At 51.5% G+C, this 18,674-nt stretch overlaps 1 protein-coding gene across 7 annotated transcripts in view; it reads left to right on the top strand.

Moving 5' to 3' along the window:
- The window catches only part of MAPRE3 (microtubule associated protein RP/EB family member 3), a 148,898-nt gene that overhangs the window by 108,123 nt on the left and 22,101 nt on the right, over nt 1–18,674 (top strand). For all 7 annotated transcript variants that reach the window (XM_068279877.1, XM_068279874.1, XM_068279875.1 and 4 more), the window contains 2 exons: nt 12,037–12,164; nt 16,629–16,774. In XM_068279877.1, coding sequence (XP_068135978.1) covers nt 12,044–12,164; nt 16,629–16,774 — 267 coding nt within the window. In that variant the 5' untranslated portion in view covers nt 12,037–12,043. The remainder of the gene's footprint in view (nt 1–12,036; nt 12,165–16,628; nt 16,775–18,674) is intronic.

Raw genomic sequence — 18,674 nt, 5'->3', positions numbered from 1 at the left:
TGTCACCACAATATCAGCAAAAGTTCTGAATTATCTATTCAATTAAAGGTAAAGATTTCTCATAGGAAAGGGGGTATCAGCTACTTATTGGGATGAAGTGCAATCCTTGGTCCAAGTTCCTTACAGCTGATTTCCACTAGGGGTGATTTGCAGCATTTCCCCGCAATTTGGACTGGGACGTGTAGCCTATAGAAATGAATAGGCTGCCTCCCAATTTGCCAAGCATGGCACAGCTGAGGGATTTGTATGCCTTCTCATTTAGAGCCAGTGCCAGCGTGCGCGCCACGGGCCCTAAAGCAAGCCTGAGGCACGAACAAAAAAGAAAAGTTAGGTACTTAAAGGACAACTGTAGTGAGAGGGTTACGGAGGCTGCCATATTTAAGCAATACCAGTTGCCTGGCTGTCCTGCTGATCCTCAGCCGCTAATACTTTTAGCCATAGACCCTGAACAAGCATGCAGCAGATCAGGCGTTTCTGCCATTATTGTCAGATCTGACAAGATTAGCTGCATGCTTGTTTCTGGTGTGATTCAGACACTACTGCAGCCAAATAGATCAGCAGGAGAGCCAGGCAACTGGTATTTTTTAACAGGAAATAAATATGGCAGCCTCCATATCCCTCTCCCTTCAGGTGTCCTTTAAGAAAAAGGGAGCTTCTGGATCCCATGCACAGGTGTGGATCTCCAGGCCTGGAGGACCGATCCAGCCAGTGTTTAGGATGGACAGAGAAATGGAGAAATGTGTTTTACTTGATGAACCACACCTTTCTAATTCAGTTCCACTGTTCTCCCCAGGCTCTTTTAGCCGGGTGCTCCACCCTCCTCATATTACTCCTATGCTGCATTCCCCTTGTTGCGCCCCACCCAGCTACTTTTTCATGCCACCCGGCTGTAAAAAAAATTCTGGGGAGAACACTGAGTTCCAGTAATTAATTTGAGCTGTGTGTGAGGACCTCGGCCCTGGAGGCTGGAGGACTGGAGTTGGACATCCTGCGAGGCTTCCCACATTCTCCTCCAGACCACCACGATCCTGGGACCTTCTGAAAGTTTGAGGCCACGCTCTTTTTCCTGCATGAGCGTGACCGTACTGCGCCTGCACGAGTGCAGCTGTGCCTGTGGTGTACCGTTGGGCTTCTGCGCAAGTCTATGGCTTACTGCGCAGGTGCAGCTGTACTCACGCAGGAGCAGTATGGCAACGCTTGTACATGGCATAGAGTGTGGCCACAGGTACATATCCGCCAAGCTTGCAGGCTATGATCAGAGAGTCCATGCATGGCAGCGGAGGAGGTGATGGGAAGCCTCTATGTGTACACTTTAAGCCTTGTACACACCTTCAAGGCCTGTGGCCCAGCAAGGATCGGTACAGGGCTGAGGCTGAACAGACACGTTACTAGTCTGAAAACTAGCGATGTGTCTGTAGCTATGGAGGGGCAGAGGGACCATATGTGACATTCTATTGCCTGTGTGCCTGAGCTCTTATTAAGAGCACACATATTTGCATTGACTGGGCAGCAGCTGTGTTGGTTTAAATGCTGGATGCTGCAGCTAAGAAGCCACTGCCCAGACGTTTGTATACTGCTGCTGTGAGTTAAAACCTTCTTTGAAATAAATGTTATTCACAACTGTAAGTAGCCTAGGCAACAAGCACAGCCAACTCTAGGAACTGCTGAAAGCAGGAAAATCTTAAAGTGAGCCTGCAGTGAGAGGGATACGGACGCTACCATATTTATTTCCTTTAAAACAATGCCCTTCTGTTGAATCTCTGCCATCAGTACAGAACCAGTATGCAGATCAGGTGCCCAGACCAAAGTGTCACATGCAGTGGCCACATACATGTTCCTGGCCTTGTATTCTGACACTACCAGAGCCAACACATCAGTGGGACAGGCAAGTGAGAGAGATATGGAGGCTGCCATATTTATTTCCTTTTAATCAATGCAGATTGCCTGGCTGTCCTGCTGATCATCTGCCTCCAATACATTTAACAATAGATACATATAGAGCATACATGTCAAACTCCGGCCTGCGGGCCAAATTTGGCCCTCAGAGCCAATAAATTTGGCCCTCAAGTGGTTTCCCCACTTAGCATTATGTTTGGCCCACTCTAGACCACCAGGGAAGCTATATAGGAGGTGAAGTTCTAGAACACCAGGGAGGCCATATGGGGAGGTAGGGAGAAAACACTAAAAACTAGGGAACTGTATAGGAGAGGCTGGGGGACTCTAGACACCAGGGAACTGTATAGGGGAGGGAGGACCTCTAGACACTAGAGAACTTTATAAGGGAGGAAGGCGGCCAGTAGATATTGATGATGGCCCGCGAGTAGGTCCCAGTGTACAATTTTGGCCCACTTTGTATTTGAGTTTGACACCACTGATATAGAGTCACCTAAAGGATCTGATCTAAGTGACTTTGGTAATGGCTAGACGATTGTGTCCCAGATCTCCGACATGTCAGGTCCTGGGGGGATGTTCTCAGTATACAGCAGTACCTTCCAAACGTGGTCCAAGGAAGGACAACCAGTGAACCTGTGACAGAATCCCAGCAACTAAGGCTTACTGATGTGCCGAGGCTGGCAGGGAATCAGCACGAGGTGTGTGTGGAATTGTCTTTGTGAGCGGAATTTACTCATTATTTTTGTTTAGAAGAATGAGGTCGGGAACATTTAACAACAGACAGGGAGATTCCATGTAATGACTGTCACCCTTATAGGGGGCATTTAGGAGCTGTGACACGTTAGGAGGTATTTCTGCTGCCCGCAGGGATGTGGGTCAGGAAAAGCTCAGGTTGGCGCAGCTGTCGAGGGATTTATCCAGCAGAAAATGAAAACATGAAATTGTGATCAGGATTACTTATGTGAATGGACAGATGTTCAGTGCTACGTGGATGAGAATCCCCCCTGATTGTCACTACATCACCCGGACACCAGCCCCAAGGATTTCACTAATGGCCTCGCTAATGCGCCATAATAACCCCTTTACTGCCCACCATCTACGCCCCCTAATGGCCGCACTATTGCGCCATAATAACCCCTTCGCTGCCAACGACCTCCGCCACTAATGGCCTAACTAATGCACCATAATAACCCCTTCACTGCCCACCATCTACGCCCCCTAATGGCCTAACTCATGCGTCATAATAACCCCTTCACTGCCCACCATCTACGCCCCCTAATGGCCGCACTAATGCACCATAATAACCCCTTCACTGCCAACGACCTCCGCCTCTAATGGCCTAACTAATGCACCATAATAACCCCTTCACTGCCCACCATCTACGCCCCCTAATGGCCTAACTCATGCGTCATAATAACCCCTTCACTGCCCACCATCTACGCCCCCTAATGGCCGCACTAATGCGCCATAATAACCCCTTCAATGCCAATCATCTACGTCTCTCCTCATTGGGGTGAATAAGGCAAAAACTACACACATAACAGGATCCTCCCCCAAACCCATCCTCCCCTCGAGCCCATATATTACTGTTTTTTATTTAAACCTGGATTTATAGATTTAGAAGATGTAAGTGCTTTCATACACTCCTCCAAATCTGCACAAATGCCCATCACAGCATTTTCAGAGAAATCGATGTTACGGCCTTCACAGATCCCACAAGATGAAATACGTGAGATTCTTTATAAATTGCCAATCCAAGCAAATATAAAATTGCTCGTTTTGCTAATTGGTACAAAAACTAAAACTATACATATGTGTTGTACCCTAAATCACTTTGTTGTTTTGCTGTATGTAACTTAAAGTGGACCCGAGGTGAAAGTGATATGGAGGCTGCCATATAAGTTTCCTTTTAAACAACACCAGTTGCCTGGCAGCCCTGCTGATCTATTTGGCTGCAGTAGTGTCTGAATTACACCAGAAACAAGCATGCAGCTAATCTTGTCAGATCTGACAATAATGTCAGAAACACCTGATCTGCTGCATGCTTGTTCAAGGGCTATGACTGAAAGTATTAGAGGCAGAGGATCAGCAGGATTGCCTGGCAACTGGTATTGCTTAAAAGGAAATATATGTGGCAGCCTCCATAAAACTCTCACCTTGGGTCCACTTTAATAATTTTCATGTATTACGTTATTGTTTGTACAGGTTGTCCCGTACTTGCAAACAGGTTCCACTCTGGGAGATTTTTAGCTAAACTGGCCATACACTAGTGATTGAATGTGCTTGAAATCAGTAACTCAAATAATTTCCCTCTGAAATCGATGGATTTGGAAGGACAGAACATTTTGCTTGATCAGGAGCACGATACTGTCAGCGTTCAATTCAGTGACAGCCAACACAAAATAGTGGCAGTGCTCTCACCTGTCCTGCTGGCACGTGTCCTTAGGGGTCTGGCGGTTTAATTTCATGTGGCGGGTCTCCTCCTTCCTGTGTCCCTCTTCTCTTCCTCGTCATGTGACACAAGCTGAAGTTCAAGCACTAGAGGTCTGGCAGCATACACGCCGGAGCTCTAGTGTTTGAACTTCAACTTGTGTCACATGACCAGGAAGAGAGGAGGGACAGGAGGAGGAGACTGGCCATGTGAAGTTAAACCACCGCATTCGGTAGGACAAGTGCCAGCAGGACAGGTGAGAGCTCTGCTGCCGGCCAAGGGAGCACAGATGGGGGAGGTCTGAGGGCAGCAAGGCCGGGGGTGTAAGCTTCACCGATTTTGAATCTATTTCATGCTGAATTGAATTAAAATCTATAATTTGTTGGCAGGCAGCCGATAGATTCCTTTGTTATCAGATTTAATCAGAGAGGGATCTATTTAATGGTAGATCTGGTGGCCATCTAGAAGTGTATGGACACCTTAAAGGGAATGTCCAAGCTCTTAAAAAAACAAAAACATCTTCTTACCCGGGGCTTCCTCCAACCCACGGCAGCTGTCCTGTGCCCTCGCCGGGCCTCCGCTCTCCGCCGGTGGCCCCTCTGGTGCAGAGGCCGACCTCACCAGGAGAATGTTTTTTTTGTTTGTTTTTTTATTCGGACCTGTCCTTTAAGCTGAATTTGTTTGTAAGTTGAGTCCTATGTCAAACATGGTGAGACATAGGTAAATAATTTACTTTCAGACTATTCTGGAATGGATTTGGACATATATAAACTATGATTTTTGGTTTTAAACTACTTATTACAGTTTATACAGTGATGTAAAATTATGTAATAATAACCAGTAAATGTATATTTTGTACATATGTCTGTTTCGTGCATTCTATTACATTTTATTAGGCCTTTTCCTGACCTGAAGGAAAATGTTGACGCAACGCACAGCACTTCCATTCCGATGCGATTTTCGGCAATGCAGTAGTGATTACATTCACTACAATGAATGGAAATAGCAATGTCTTTGCATATTTTAGTTAGCAGCCATACGTCCCACGGATCACGCTACTCTGCGGTCCCACAAAGTTGTATTATGTGGAGCATGCTTATAGCTCCCAACTTTTTGGCATAAAAGAGAGGGACACCTTTAAGACATCCCCTGCCACACCTCCAGTCACGCCCCATCATACCCTACTCACCGGCCAAACCAACTCTAGTGACGCCCCAACCACACTCCTAGTCACCGTCCTGCCCACCTCTTGTCACACCCCCACCACACTCCTGGTCACCGCCCTGCCCACCTCTCGTCACACCCCCACTACACCTCTAGTCACCACCTTGCTCACCTCCAGTCATGCACACCACACCCCTAGTCACTGGCCTGCCCACCTCTAGTCACACCCCCAAATCCCTAGTCACTGGCCTGCCCACCTCTAGCCATGCACTCCACATCCCTAGTCACTGCCCTGCCCACCTTTAGTCACACCCCAAACACCCCTAGTCACTGCCCTTCCCACCTCTAGTCATGCACACCACACCCCTAGTCACTGCCCTGCCCACCTTTAGTCACACCCCACACACCCCTAGTCACTGCCCTGCCCACCTCTAGTCATGCACACCACACCCCTAGTCACTGCCCTGCCCACATCTAGTCACATCCCGACACACCCCTAGTCACTGCCCTGCCCACCTCTAGCCATGCACACCACACCCCTAGTCACTGCCCTGCCCACCTCTAGTCACATCCCCACACACCCCTAGTCACTGCCCTGCCCACCTCTAGTCATTCACACCACACCCCTAGTCACTGCCCTGCCCACCTCTAGTCACATCCCCACACACCCCTAGTCACTGCCCTGCCCACCTCTAGTCACATCCCCACACACCCCTAGTCACTGCCCTGCCCACCTCTAGCCATGCTGGTGATGTTCTGTGGATCTGGGTATAGCCAGGCTGTGTAGGTGGCACAGGTATGCCCGCCTCTAGTGCTGGGCTAGTGATGTCCTGTGGATCTGGGTAGAGCCCGGCTGTGTAGGTGGCACAAGTATGCCTGTCTCTGGTGCTGGGCTGGTGATATTCTGTAGATCTGGGTAGAGCCAGGCTGTGTAGGTGGCACAGTTATGCCCGCCTCTGGTGCTGGGCTGGTGATATTCTGTAGATCTGGGTAGAGCCAGGCTGTGTAGGTGTCACAGGTATGCCCGTCTCTGGTGCTGGGCTGGTTAGGCCCTGTGGGTCTGGGTAGAGCCAGGCTGTGTAGGTGGCACAGGTATGCCCGTCTCTGGTGCTGGGCTGGTGACATCCTGTGGATCTGGGTAGAGCCAGGCTGTGTAGGTGGCACAGGTATGCCCGCCTCTGGTGCTGGGCTGGTGACGTTCTGTGTATCTGGGTAGAGCCAGGCTGTGTAGTTGGCACAGGTATGCCCGCCTCGAGTGCTGGGCTAGTGATGTCCTGTGGATCTGGGTAGAGCCCGGCTGTGTAGGTGGCACAAGTATGCCTGTCTCTGGTGCTGGGCTGGTGATATTCTGTAGATCTGGGTAGAGCCAGGCTGTGTAGGTGTCACAGGTATGCCCGTCTCTGGTGCTGGGCTGGTGACGTCCTGTGGATCTGGGCAGAACCAGGCTGTGTAGGTGGCACAGGTATGCCCGTCTCTGGTGCTGGGCTGGTGACGTCCTGTGGATCTGGGCAGAACCAGGCTGTGTAGGTGGCACAGGTATGCCCGCCTCTGGTGCTGGGCTGGTGATGTTCTGTGGATCTGGGTAGAGCCAGGCTGTGTAGGTGGCACAGGTATGCCCGTCCGTCTCTGGTGCTGGGCTGGTGACGTCCTGTGGATCTGGGTAGAGCCCAGCTGTGTAGGTGGCACAAGTATGCCTGTCTCTGGTGCTGGGCTGGTGACGTTCTGTGGATCTGGGCAGAGCCAGGCTGTGTAGGTGGCACAGGTATGCCCGCCTCTGGTGCTGGGCTAGTGATATTCTGTGGATCTGGGTAGAGCCAGGCTGTGAGATAGCACAGGTATGCCCGTCTCTGGTGCTGGGCTAGTGATGTTCTGTGGATCTGGGTAGAGCCAGGCTGTGTAGGTGGCACAGGTATGCCCGCCTCTGGTGCTGGGCTAGTGATGTTCTGTGGATCTGGGTAGAGCCAGGCTGTGTAGGTGGCACAGGTATGCCCGTCTCTGGTGCTGGGCTGGTGACGTTCTGTGGATCTGGGTAGAGCCAGGCTGTGTAGGTGGCACAGGTATGCCCGTCTCTGGTGCTGGGCTAGTGATGTTCTGTGGATCTGGGTAGAGCCAGGCTGTGTAGGTGGCACAGGTATGCCCGCCTCTGGTGCTGGGCTAGTGATGTTCTGTGGATCTGGGTAGAGCCAGGCTGTGAGATAGCACAGGTATGCCCGTCTCTGGTGCTGGGCTAGTGATGTTCTGTGGATCTGGGTAGAGCCAGGCTGTGTAGGTGGCACAGGTATGCCCGCCTCTGGTGCTGGGCTGGTGATGTTCTGTGGATCTGGGTAGAGCCAGGCTGTGTAGGTGGCACAGGTATGCCCTCCTCTGGTGCTGGGCTGGTGATGTCCTGTGGATCTGGGTAGAGCCAGGCTGTGTAGGTGTCACAGGTATGCCCGCCTCTGGTGCTGGGCTGGTGACATTCTGTGGATCTGGGTATAGCCAGGCTGTGTACGTGGCACAGGTATGCCCGCCTCTGGTGCTGGGATGGTGATGTTCTGTGGATCTGGGTAGAGCCAGGCTGTGTAGGTGGCACAGGTATGCCCGCCTCTGGTGCTGGGCTAGTGATGTTCTGTAGATCTGGGTAGAGCCAGGCTGTGTAGGTGGCACAGGTATGCCCGCCTCTGGTGCTGGGCTAGTGATGTTCTGTAGATCTGGGTAGAGCCAGGCTGTGTAGGTGGCACAGGTATGCCCGCCTCTGGTGCTGGGATGGTGATGTTCTGTGGATCTGGGTAGAGCCAGGCTGTGTAGGTGGCACAGGTATGCCCATCTCTGGTGCTGGGCTAGTGATGTTCTGTAGATCTGGGTAGAGCCAGGCTGTGTAGGTGGCACAGGTATGCCCGCCTCTGGTGCTGGGATGGTGATGTTCTGTGGATCTGGGTAGAGCCAGGCTGTGTAGGTGGCACAGGTATGCCCGCCTCTGGTGCTGGGCTGGTGACGTCCTGTGGATCTGGGTAGAGCCAGGCTGTGTAGTTGGCACAGGTATGCCCGCCTCTGGTGCTGGGATGGTGATGTTCTGTGGATCTGGGTAGAGCCAGGCTGTGTAGGTGGCACAGGTATGCCCGCCTCTGGTGCTGGGTTGGTGATGTCCTGTGGATCTGGGTAGAGCCAGGCTGTGTACGTGGCACAGGTATTGCCCGCCTCTGGTGCTGGGATGGTGATATTCTGTGGATCTGGGTATAGCCAGGCTGTGTAGGTAGCACAGGTATGCCCGTCTCTGGTGCTGAGCTGGTGACGTCCTGTGGATCTGGGTAGAGCCAGGCTGTGTAGGTGGCACAGGTATGCCCGCCTCTGGTGCTGGGCTAGTGATGTTCTGTAGATCTGGGTAGAGCCAGGCTGTGTAGGTGGCACAGGTATGCCCGCCTCTGGTGCTGGGCTGGTGATGTCCTGTGGATCTGGGTAGAGCCAGGCTGTGAGATAGCACAGGTATGCCCGTCTCTGGTGCTGGGCTAGTGATGTTCTGTGGATCTGGGTAGAGCCAGGCTGTGTAGGTGGCACAGGTATGCCCGCCTCTGGTGCTGGGCTGGTGATGTTCTGTGGATCTGGGTAGAGCCAGGCTGTGTAGGTGGCACAGGTATGCCCTCCTCTGGTGCTGGGCTGGTGATGTCCTGTGGATCTGGGTAGAGCCAGGCTGTGTAGGTGTCACAGGTATGCCCGCCTCTGGTGCTGGGCTGGTGACATTCTGTGGATCTGGGTATAGCCAGGCTGTGTACGTGGCACAGGTATGCCCGCCTCTGGTGCTGGGATGGTGATGTTCTGTGGATCTGGGTAGAGCCAGGCTGTGTAGGTGGCACAGGTATGCCCGCCTCTGGTGCTGGGCTAGTGATGTTCTGTAGATCTGGGTAGAGCCAGGCTGTGTAGGTGGCACAGGTATGCCCGCCTCTGGTGCTGGGCTAGTGATGTTCTGTAGATCTGGGTAGAGCCAGGCTGTGTAGGTGGCACAGGTATGCCCGCCTCTGGTGCTGGGATGGTGATGTTCTGTGGATCTGGGTAGAGCCAGGCTGTGTAGGTGGCACAGGTATGCCCATCTCTGGTGCTGGGCTAGTGATGTTCTGTAGATCTGGGTAGAGCCAGGCTGTGTAGGTGGCACAGGTATGCCCGCCTCTGGTGCTGGGATGGTGATGTTCTGTGGATCTGGGTAGAGCCAGGCTGTGTAGGTGGCACAGGTATGCCCGCCTCTGGTGCTGGGCTGGTGACGTCCTGTGGATCTGGGTAGAGCCAGGCTGTGTAGTTGGCACAGGTATGCCCGCCTCTGGTGCTGGGATGGTGATGTTCTGTGGATCTGGGTAGAGCCAGGCTGTGTAGGTGGCACAGGTATGCCCGCCTCTGGTGCTGGGTTGGTGATGTCCTGTGGATCTGGGTAGAGCCAGGCTGTGTACGTGGCACAGGTATTGCCCGCCTCTGGTGCTGGGATGGTGATATTCTGTGGATCTGGGTATAGCCAGGCTGTGTAGGTAGCACAGGTATGCCCGTCTCTGGTGCTGAGCTGGTGACGTCCTGTGGATCTGGGTAGAGCCAGGCTGTGTAGGTGGCACAGGTATGCCCGCCTCTGGTGCTGGGCTAGTGATGTTCTGTAGATCTGGGTAGAGCCAGGCTGTGTAGGTGGCACAGGTATGCCCGCCTCTGGTGCTGGGCTGGTGATGTCCTGTGGATCTGGGTAGAGCCAGGCTGTGAGATAGCACAGGTATGCCCGCCTCTGGTGCTGGGCTGGTGATGTCCTGTGGATCTGGGTAGAGCCAGGCTGTGTAGTTGGCAGAGTGATGTACACTATAGCTCCCAACTGTCCCTCTTTGGGAGCCCTGTCACTTTGTCCCTCTTTCATTTGTCCATCTTTCTATGTAAATATACTGTATATATTTCTCTACTGAAAATGTGTTTGACTCTAAACTTCATTCCCATCCTTAAAATTGATATATTACTAATATTAAAATGTTAACATGAAGGAAAATGAACCAGGATAGAAAGGACCAGTGTGGTTTGAATTATAAAACAACATATTTTTCTTATGAAATCTTTATGGTATGCTGACTAGGGGTGTGGCGAGGGCATGATCAGGGGTGTGGCAGGGGCATGGCTTAAGTTTCCCTCTTACTCATCTCAAAAAGTTGGGAGGTATGTGTTGGGAGCATCACCGCGAGGAATGCTGGACAGCCGCTGTGGTTGGCATTCCTGGCAGGAAGCATCTGCTGGTATGTGCGCCCGTCTCTGCCAGCCTGTCTGGGAGGAGGAAGATTGTATAAACATATTTTATAAGGCAGCAGATGGTGTGAGCGCCGGTTCCCAGATCTCATTTACAGGAGCTCCCGTGCTGCTGCTGCTGGGGACATGTTAGCACACTACAGGCTTACAGAGGCCCTGCAGTGACAGAGAGCAGAATGCAAAGAATTATTCAGGATAGCCACTTTTACTGTAATTTTCCTGGCTTCAGCATCAGAAACACTTCCTATATCTATACTTATTGTTGTATATTGGTATGTATCCCCGCCCTCCTAGTGATGTCACAGCCTAGACTGTTTAGAAATGCTGAATTCTTTCTCAGAGAATTCTGGGAGACCAGACATTATTTTCACTGGCTTTGGAACCCCCGATGTACAGTATGAGCTGTTACAATCATATAAGAGAAAGGCATCCATGTCAGACCACAGTCATCTACAAACAAAGCCTGATACCAAACTATGATGCAGAATTGTGTAAACTTTATTGGGGAAAAGATGGGGGTTCAGGGTGTCCTTATAGGTTTTTCATTGTCTTTAAGCATCTTTTCCCCAATGACGTTGACATAATTTTGCATCATGATTGAGGTCCGACATGGATGACTTTCTATCATATGATTGCAGTATGTCACTACATCCATAACGGCACTTATCATGGTGCTGATGCTGTATGTAGCATTTTGGCTCAGCCTTTGTAGCAGTTTCAGTATGAGCTGTTACTCTGTGTCCACAGACAGGGAACGCACTTGCCCCTATTGCATGCATTTTTCCGCATCAGTAGGCCGTTGAAAAAGAAACCGTAACCTTGAATTGAACTTCATGCCAATCAGTAGCTGATACCCCCTTTCCCATGAGAAATCTATTCCTTTTCTCAAACAGATCATCAAGGGGCTTTGTATAGCTGACTTTGTGCTGAGCACCTCACAGCTCTGACATCACACTGTGGGAGCCTTGTTGCATTGTGGGAAATAACAGCGGTTTCCAACTGCCAAAACAGCAAGCATCATCTCCTTCCAGTAACATCACCTGCCAGGAGTAAAAATGTCACCATGTGATAAATGTCAGAATGTCAATCAGGGAGAGGAAAGATTTTACACTGGGCAAATGCTGACTAAATCATTTATACATCATTATTGTAATTAAGCACTTTTTTTATTACATTATTTTCACTGGATTTCCTCTTTAAGAACCAGGATTTTTTGTGTTCATCCACGTAATGTTTTTGCATTTTTCTATGCACTCAAAAATATGGACAGCTTGGCAGATCTCATCAGTGATGATTCCTCTTGTGTCTTGCAGCTGGGGGATGGCGGTCAATGTTTATTCCACCTCTGTGACCAGCGATAATCTGAGTCGACATGACATGCTGGCATGGGTCAACGACTCCATACAGCTCAACTACACCAAGATCGAGCAGCTGTGCTCAGGTAGGTGGCGGACAAGCTGGAGTGGGCGGAGCTCTCTGTGTAATGTGCTCCCTTTTCATGTCAACCAATCAGTTTCCTCGCTTCACTTCCAAAGCTGAGTGTTGACAATGAGATCTGGAATCTGATTTGCCTCTGAGGGCAATAATATAGCTCAGTGTTCTCCTCAGAAACGTTTTCCAGCCAGGCGGCATCAAGAAGTAGCCTGGAACCGGTAAAATTATGCAAAAAATTAAATGTGCACTGTGTTTATTAGATTAGCACAGCCTATCCCCCGCAAACATAACTGGGCTGAATCATTTTCCCCTAATCCCCATTTCCAGCCTGATGCCAGGTATGTGTGTTTGTTGGTTGCTTGGTGAAATGCAGAGCGGTGTGCAGCGGAAGCAACTCACAAATCCTCCGGGTGCTGCTGCTCTCCACTCCTGCGGCTTCCAGCTGCTCTGCTGCATCTGCTCTGCATGGCTCCTGTGACCTGATGTGGGTCAGGTGACATGCTGGGATCTGTATGAGGATGCAGCAGAGCAGCTGGGAGATACAGGAGTGGAGAGGAACGGCACCCGGGGAATTCGTGAGTTGCTTCCGCTGAGCACCGCTCTGCAACACGGAAAAGGAACTCCTCCATTCTCTCATCCAGGCATGCCGCTTGCTTGAGACTGCCAGATACCTGAGTTCCAGATAATGGGGACTCTACTGTAATCACTATCACGCAGCTTGCCCCCCAAAAAATAAATAAAATAATAATAATTAGGTTGTTAGGGTAGTTAGATATACCCCCAAAAGTAATGGGAAGACAGGTGTGAATGTGCCCATCAATATTAAAAGATGTGCCCCCAGTACTGTGTAGCTAGAGGTGCCCCCAGTATTAAATAGCAAGAGGTAGCCCCCCATAGTTGTCTCCCAGTATACAGTAAGTAGCACTCAGCATAACCAAAGGTGTATCGACATCCCCCCCCACCCCACCCCAGTATAGGGAGGCCCCAGCTTGTCAATTACGCTCAATCACCACAATTAGCCATACACTGGTCAATTAAGGCGACACGTGCCTAGCTGATCAATTGCTATTCCATTAGAATTTGATTGGATAGTAATCAACTCCTATTACGGAAAGCTTAATTTTGAAAGTTTCAGCAGAAATCCAGCTTCAGCTAAACATAATATTTATATTGTGCTTTTCTCCTGGCGGACTCAAAGCACCAGAGCTGCAGCCACTAGGGGCTGCTCTATAGGCAGTAGCACTGTTAGGGAGTCTATACTTGTGAGTGGAATAGCAGTCCCCCCAACCGTCCCGAATTCTGCAGGACTGTCCCAGGTTGGGGGGGATGCATCCAGAGTGGGCATGCATAAGTAAGGTCCATGCATGCCCACCAGAGTGAGGGAAGAAGCTCTGCATGAGCGGCTTCTCTCTATTGGGCCTGTGCAGCCCTTGCGGTGCCATCTTCATGCCCCTGTCCACACCCATGAGTATGGCAGATGAATAGAAACCCTGCTTCATAACAGAGGAGCCTCAGGACTGCCCAGAGGCCTCCTACTACTGCGGCGAGTATTTAACTCCAACTACAGCCTCAGGACTGCCCAGAGGCCTCCTACTACTGCGGCGAGTATTTAACTCCAACTACAGCCTCAGGACTGCCCAGAGGCCTCCTACTACTGCGGCGAGTATTTAACTCCCAATACAGCCTCAGGACTGCCCAGAGGCCTCCTACTACTGAGGCGAGTATTTAACTCCCAATACAGCCTCAGGACTGCCCAGAGGCCTCCTACTACTGAGGCGAGTATTTAACTCCCAATACAGCCTCAGGACTGCCCAGAGGCCTCCTACTACTGCGGCGAGTATTTAACTCCAACTACAGCCTCAGGACTGCCCAGAGGCCTCCTACTACTGAGGCGAGTATTTAACTCCCAATACAGCCTCAGGACTGCCCAGAGGCCTCCTACTACTGAGGCGAGTATTTAACTCCAACTACAGCCTCAGGACTGCCCAGAGGCCTCCTACTACTGAGGCGAGTATTTAACTCCCAATACAGCCTCAGGACTGCCCAGAGGCCTCCTACTACTGAGGTGAGTATTTAACTCTCAATACAGCCTCAGGACTGCCCAGAGGCCTCCTACTACTGAGGCGAGTATTTAACTCCCAATACAGCCTCAGGACTGCCCAGAGGCCTCCTACTACTGAGGCGAGTATTTAACTCCCAATACAGCCTCAGGACTGCCCAGAGGCCTCCTACTACTGAGGCGAGTATTTAACTCCCAATACAGCCTCAGGACTGCCCAGAGGCCTCCTACTACTGAGGCGAGTATTTAACTCCCAATACAGCCTCAGGACTGCCCAGAGGCCTCCTACTACTGAGGCGAGTATTTAACTCCCAATACAGCCTCAGGACTGCCCAGAGGCCTCCTACTACTGAGGCGAGTATTTAACTCCCAATACAGCCTCAGGACTGCCCAGAGGCCTCCTACTACTGAGGCGAGTATTTAACTCCCAATACAGCCTCAGGACTGCCCAGAGGCCTCCTACTACTGCGGCGAGTATTTAACTCCCAATACAGCCTCAGGACTGCCCAGAGGCCTCCTACTACTGAGGTGAGTATTTAACTCCAACTACAGCCTCAGGACTGCCCAGAGGCCTCCTACTACTGAGGCGAGTATTTAACTCCAACTACAGCCTCAGGACTGCCCAGAGGCCTCCTACTACTGAGGTGAGTATTTAACTCCCAATACAGCCTCAGGACTGCCCAGAGGCCTCCTACTACTGAGGCGAGTATTTAACTCCCAATACAGCCTCAGGACTGCCCAGAGGCCTCCTACTACTGAGGCGAGTATTTAACTCCAACTACAGCCTCAGGACTGCCCAGAGGCCTCCTACTACTGAGGTGAGTATTTAACTCCCAATACAGCCTCAGGACTGCCCAGAGGCCTCCTACTACTGCGGCGAGTATTTAACTCCCAATACAGCCTCAGGACTGCCCAGAGGCCTCCTACTACTGAGGCGAGTATTTAACTCCCAATACAGCCTCAGGACTGCCCAGAGGCCTCCTACTACTGAGGCGAGTATTTAACTCCCAATACAGCCTCAGGACTGCCCAGAGGCCTCCTACTACTGAGGCGAGTATTTAACTCCCAATACAGCCTCAGGACTGCCCAGAGGCCTCCTACTACTGCGGCGAGTATTTAACTCCCAATACAGCCTCAGGACTGCCCAGAGGCCTCCTACTACTGAGGCGAGTATTTAACTCCCAATACAGCCTCAGGACTGCCCAGAGGCCTCCTACTACTGCGGCGAGTATTTAACTCCCAATACAGCCTCAGGACTGCCCAGAGGCCTCCTACTACTGAGGCGAGTATTTAACTCCCAATACAGCCTCAGGACTGCCCAGAGGCCTCCTACTACTGAGGCGAGTATTTAACTCCCAATACAGCCTCAGGACTGCCCAGAGGCCTCCTACTACTGCGGCGAGTATTTAACTCCCAATACAGCCTCAGGACTGCCCAGAGGCCTCCTACTACTGAGGTGAGTATTTAACTCCCAATACAGCCTCAGGACTGCCCAGAGGCCTCCTACTACTGAGGTGAGTATTTAACTCCCAATACAGCCTCAGGACTGCCCAGAGGCCTCCTACTACTGAGGTGAGTATTTAACTCCCAATACAGCCTCAGGACTGCCCAGAGGCCTCCTACTACTGAGGTGAGTATTTAACTCCCAATACAGCCTCAGGACTGCCCAGAGGCCTCCTACTACTGAGGCGAGTATTTAACTCCCAATACAGCCTCAGGACTGCCCAGAGGCCTCCTACTACTGAGGCGAGTATTTAACTCCCAATACAGCCTCAGGACTGCCCAGAGGCCTCCTACTACTGAGGCGAGTATTTAACTCCAACTACAGCCTCAGGACTGCCCAGAGGCCTCCTACTACTGAGGCGAGTATTTAACTCCCAATACAGCCTCAGGACTGCCCAGAGGCCTCCTACTACTGAGGCGAGTATTTAACTCCAACTACAGCCTCAGGACTGCCCAGAGGCCTCCTACTACTGAGGTGAGTATTTAACTCCCAATACAGCCTCAGGACTGCCCAGAGGCCTCCTACTACTGCGGCGAGTATTTAACTCCCAATACAGCCTCAGGACTGCCCAGAGGCCTCCTACTACTGAGGCGAGTATTTAACTCCCAATACAGCCTCAGGACTGCCCAGAGGCCTCCTACTACTGAGGCGAGTATTTAACTCCCAATACAGCCTCAGGACTGCCCAGAGGCCTCCTACTACTGAGGCGAGTATTTAACTCCCAATGTAGGCGTGCTTTAATGTAACTTCAGGTCAATATATATATGTATACTTTGGTTTACATTTGAGAATATACATGTTTCATTCAGGTTCCTGTTGACCACAAGTATAATGTTATAAGTATAAAAGATTCCCGTACATAAGAGCATTGTAGAGGTTCTGCAGCAGCTGTTGTCTCTCCCCTCCAGGTGCGGCATACTGTCAGTTTATGGACATGCTTTTCCCCGGATGTATCTTACTGAAGAAGGTGAAATTTCAGGCCAAACTGGAGCATGAATACATCCACAACTTCAAAGTCTTACAGGCGGCCTTCAAGAAGATGGGCGTGGACAAAGTAAGTGCGCCGTGCCTGTGTGTGCTGTGTGTAATAGCCTTGTGTAATGGATAAAATACCCTACAAGACAGCCATTACAATCTAATGCCTCTGCACTTAGGGGTGTATGTGTGTACAGGGGGTGTGAGCGTCTTGTGAGTGTGACAGGGGTGTGTACAGGGTGTGTGTGCATCGTGTGGGTGTGGCAGGGGTGTGTACTTATGTACTGGGGGTTTTCACATCATCTGGGTGTGGCAGAGATGTGTATGTGTGCTTGGGGGTTGTGTGTGTCTTGTGGGTGTGGCAGGGGTGTGTACAGGGGGTGTGCGCGTCTTGTGTGTGTGAGAGGGGTGTGTATGTGTGCATAGGGGGTGTGCATGTCTTGTGGGTGTGGCAGGGGTGTGTACAGGGGGTGTGTGTATCGTGTGGGTGTGGCAGGGGTGTGTACTTATGTACTGGGGTTTTTCACATCTTCTGGGTGTGGCAGAGATGTGTATGTGTGCTTGGGGGTTGTGTGTGTCTTGTGGGTGTGGCAGGGGTGTGTACAGGGGGTGTGCGCGTCTTGTGTGTGTGTGAGAGGGGTGTGTATGTGTGCATAGGGGGTGTGCATGTCTTGTGAGTGTGACAGGGGTGTGTACAGGGTGTGTGTGCATCGTGTGGGTGTGGCAGGGGTGTGTACTTATGTACTGGGGGTTTTCACATCATCTGGGTGTGGCAGAGATGTGTATGTGTGCTTGGGGGTTGTGTGTGTCTTGTGGGTGTGGCAGGGGTGTGTACAGGGGGTGTGCGCGTCTTGTGTGTGTGAGAGGGGTGTGTATGTGTGCATAGGGGGTGTGCATGTCTTGTGGGTGTGGCAGGGGTGTGTACAGGGGGTGTGTGTATCGTGTGGGTGTGGCAGGGGTGTGTACTTATGTACTGGGGGTTTTCACATCTTCTGGGTGTGGCAGAGATGTGTATGTGTGCTTGGGGGTTGTGTGTGTCTTGTGGGTGTGGCAGGGGTGTGTACAGGGGGTGTGCGCGTCTTGTGTGTGTGTGAGAGGGGTGTGTATGTGTGCATAGGGGGTGTGCATGTCTTGTGAGTGTGACAGGGGTGTGTACAGGGTGTGTGTGCATCGTGTGGGTGTGGCAGGGGTGTGTACTTATGTACTGGGGGTTTTCACATCTGGGTGTGGCAGAGATGTGTATGTGTGCTTGGGGGTTGTGTGTGTCTTGTGGGTGTGGCAGGGGTGTGTACAGGGGGTGTGCGCGTCTTGTGTGTGTGAGAGGGGTGTGTATGTGTGCATAGGGGGTGTGCATGTCTTGTGAGTGTGGCAGGGGAGTGTACGTGTGTACAGGAGGTGTGCGCATCTTGTGGGTGTGGCAGGGGTGTGTACAGGGTGTGTGTGCATCTTATGAGTGTGGCAGGGGAGTGTACGTATGTACAGGGTTGTGTGCATCTTGTGGGTGTGGCAGGGGTGTGTATGTGTGCATAGGGGGTGTGCATGTCTTGTGGGTGTGGCAGGGGTGTGTATGTATGTACAGGGGGCGTGCGTGTCTTGTGGGTGTGGCAGAGGTGTCTACGTATGTACAGGGGGTGTGCGCGTCTTGTGGGTGTGGCAGGGGAGTGTACGTATGTACAGGGGGTGTGCGCGTCTTGTGGGTGTGGTAGGGATGTGTACAGGGTTGTGTGCATCTTGTGGGTGTGGCAGGGGTGTGTATGTGTGTACATTGGGTGTGTGTGTGTACATTGGGTGTGCGCGTCTTGTGTGTGGCAGGGGTGTGTACAGGGGGTGTGCGCGTCTTGTGTGTGTGGCAGGGGGGTGTACGTATGTGCAGGGTGTGTGCATCTTGTGGGTGTGGCAGGGGTGTGTACGTATGTACAGGGAGTGTGCACATCTTGTGGGTATGGTAGGGATGTGTACAGGGTTGTGTGCATCTTGTA

Source organism: Hyperolius riggenbachi, chromosome 4 (assembly GCF_040937935.1).
Source record: "Hyperolius riggenbachi isolate aHypRig1 chromosome 4, aHypRig1.pri, whole genome shotgun sequence".
NCBI lineage: Eukaryota > Metazoa > Chordata > Amphibia > Anura > Hyperoliidae > Hyperolius > Hyperolius riggenbachi.
This window is presented reverse-complemented; position numbering and strand designations above follow the sequence as displayed.